The sequence below is a fragment of the Phytophthora parasitica genome (genome assembly GCF_000247585.1).
Source record: "Phytophthora parasitica INRA-310 unplaced genomic scaffold supercont2.13, whole genome shotgun sequence".
Lineage (NCBI taxonomy): Eukaryota > Oomycota > Peronosporomycetes > Peronosporales > Peronosporaceae > Phytophthora > Phytophthora nicotianae.
Genome location: NW_008648999.1, coordinates 856,414 through 858,215, shown reverse-complemented (window position 1 = coordinate 858,215; position 1,802 = coordinate 856,414). Strand labels below are relative to the sequence as shown.

General features: G+C 47.8%; 1 protein-coding gene across 1 annotated transcript; it reads left to right on the top strand.

The window, feature by feature from the left end:
- Window positions 1–1,341: 1,341 nt before the first annotated feature.
- PPTG_07922 (hypothetical protein) lies at window positions 1,342–1,791 on the top strand (the record flags this gene model as incomplete). The annotated part of the gene is made up of 1 exon (XM_008902298.1): window positions 1,342–1,791. The coding sequence occupies one exon, from the start codon at window positions 1,342–1,344 to the stop codon at window positions 1,789–1,791; it is 450 nt and encodes a 149-aa protein (XP_008900546.1).
- Between the last annotated feature and the right edge of the window lie 11 nt (window positions 1,792–1,802).

Sequence of the window (1,802 nt, the reverse complement as noted above, 5' to 3'; positions counted from 1 at the left end):
AAAAAGCTGTTTGAGGTTGTTTGCTTTAAGACAAATTGAGGAATGAGTTGCTTGTCAGGCCTGAAGCAGCAGCATGACTAAGTTGAGATTTTCTAATGAGTGCCATCGTCAACCAAATGATTACGGGGAGTTATTTTACTCGACTGCCTGCCGACTTTCACAGGTTCCTCGTAATCTAAAATGCCCCCATAATCACAATTGCAAGTTAATATTTCGAACATGAGTTGGTTTATTCTGCCTCAAGCGTGACAGTCACACTGCACGAATATCTTAGGCCAAATTCCGGGTGGATAACATACAGGCTGTGGCGAATGCTTGAATAAAGTTCGGGGAGAATTAAACCGGTTTAGTAGAACTCAGGGCCAGGTCTCCATTAAGTCCGCTTCTAGGTACCTCTACCCCGTACCTGATGGCGCTGGATTAAGGGATTCGGGTGCATCACTGAAAAACCGAATTTGGGAAGTCATGATTGGCCTTCCTTCATCTGTAGCTAAAGAAGAGGCCCACCTTGGTGCATGCCTCCGTCACAGTGGACAAATTTGCGAAGAAAGTGTAGTTACATACCTATTGTCCATATCCCGGATATCAACGACGTTATTGCTGGTGGTTTTCGCTTGAAAGTCAAGAAGGCTGCATAAAACCGATGTGACGGTCTTGAATCTACGTGCCTGTGTAAGCTTATAGAACTTGATGATCTTACAACACAATACTTGTAATATTTGTAAGAAAAATAAAAAAAACTGATAGTTTACGCGGAGAGTTTGTCCGCGGCAGCTTAATGCAGTACTAACGAAGCGCGTGCGCGGGGAGATAGCGGTTGCGGTCTATATGAGCAACTGCGCCGTTTTGAGAATGCTGTCTATGTTCGTGATCCATACCATGCACAGACATGGAGGCACAATGCGCCGCTGGTCGATTTATACGGTTCCGCATTGCTAGCGGTGACTTCATGTATTTAGAAACTGTAACTTTAATGCCGCGTCTTCCTTTCAGCTCCAACATGTGCCAAGCGGTACTCGAGCTTCAACGATTCTGCGACTTGCCACACTAATCATTTCCTCGAAAGTGGAGTTGAATTTAATGAGAAGAGTCCAGTAAGTTCCCTTGAATTACTTCGGTCCCATGCTGCGAGTTTTCCAACCTTTAGCAGATCTAACTCTCCTGTCAGTGTACGTGAAATTCTAGGTAAAAGTTCTAGCCTGACCAGCAATCGCTCCAATCCATTCTCATTTTATCTCCGCGTCTGCCAAGTCGAACACCTAACATGAAGAGTTTTTTTTTGTAACGCTGCTTTCCCTGGCTAGTCTGCTTGCTGTCAGCACCGGGCTGGATGTGTCAGCCATGTCCCCAGCCATGAAGGCCGACTCGACAGCTGACCCGACGTTGGCGATGGCTCCTGCGGAAGTTCCCACGGATACGTCCGAAAACCCTGATACCAGTACGACGAAGCTGAACGCAACTGTTGCAGGTAACAACGTGCTGGTCACCCGCAGCAATATCATCGTCATCGGCGACCAAGCTAAGAAAGGGGTGGTAGACTTTCTCAAGAACCTGGTGATGAAAGGCTCCAGTCCGCAAGACGACGACGCGTTGACTACCCAAATTATCACTGTTCTGGGCGGTGGCAACAGCACCGTAACCAAGTCAGTCCTCGCAACGAAGATGATGCCGAAAATCAAGTCCGCCTTTCGGAGCCGTGGGAAACCTGCACAGCTTCGCCAGATCATTGTGAAGCTGACCGAGATGTCGCCTACGTTCGGCTCAACCGAGGCGGGCGACGACGAAGCGTAGCTAACTAGTCA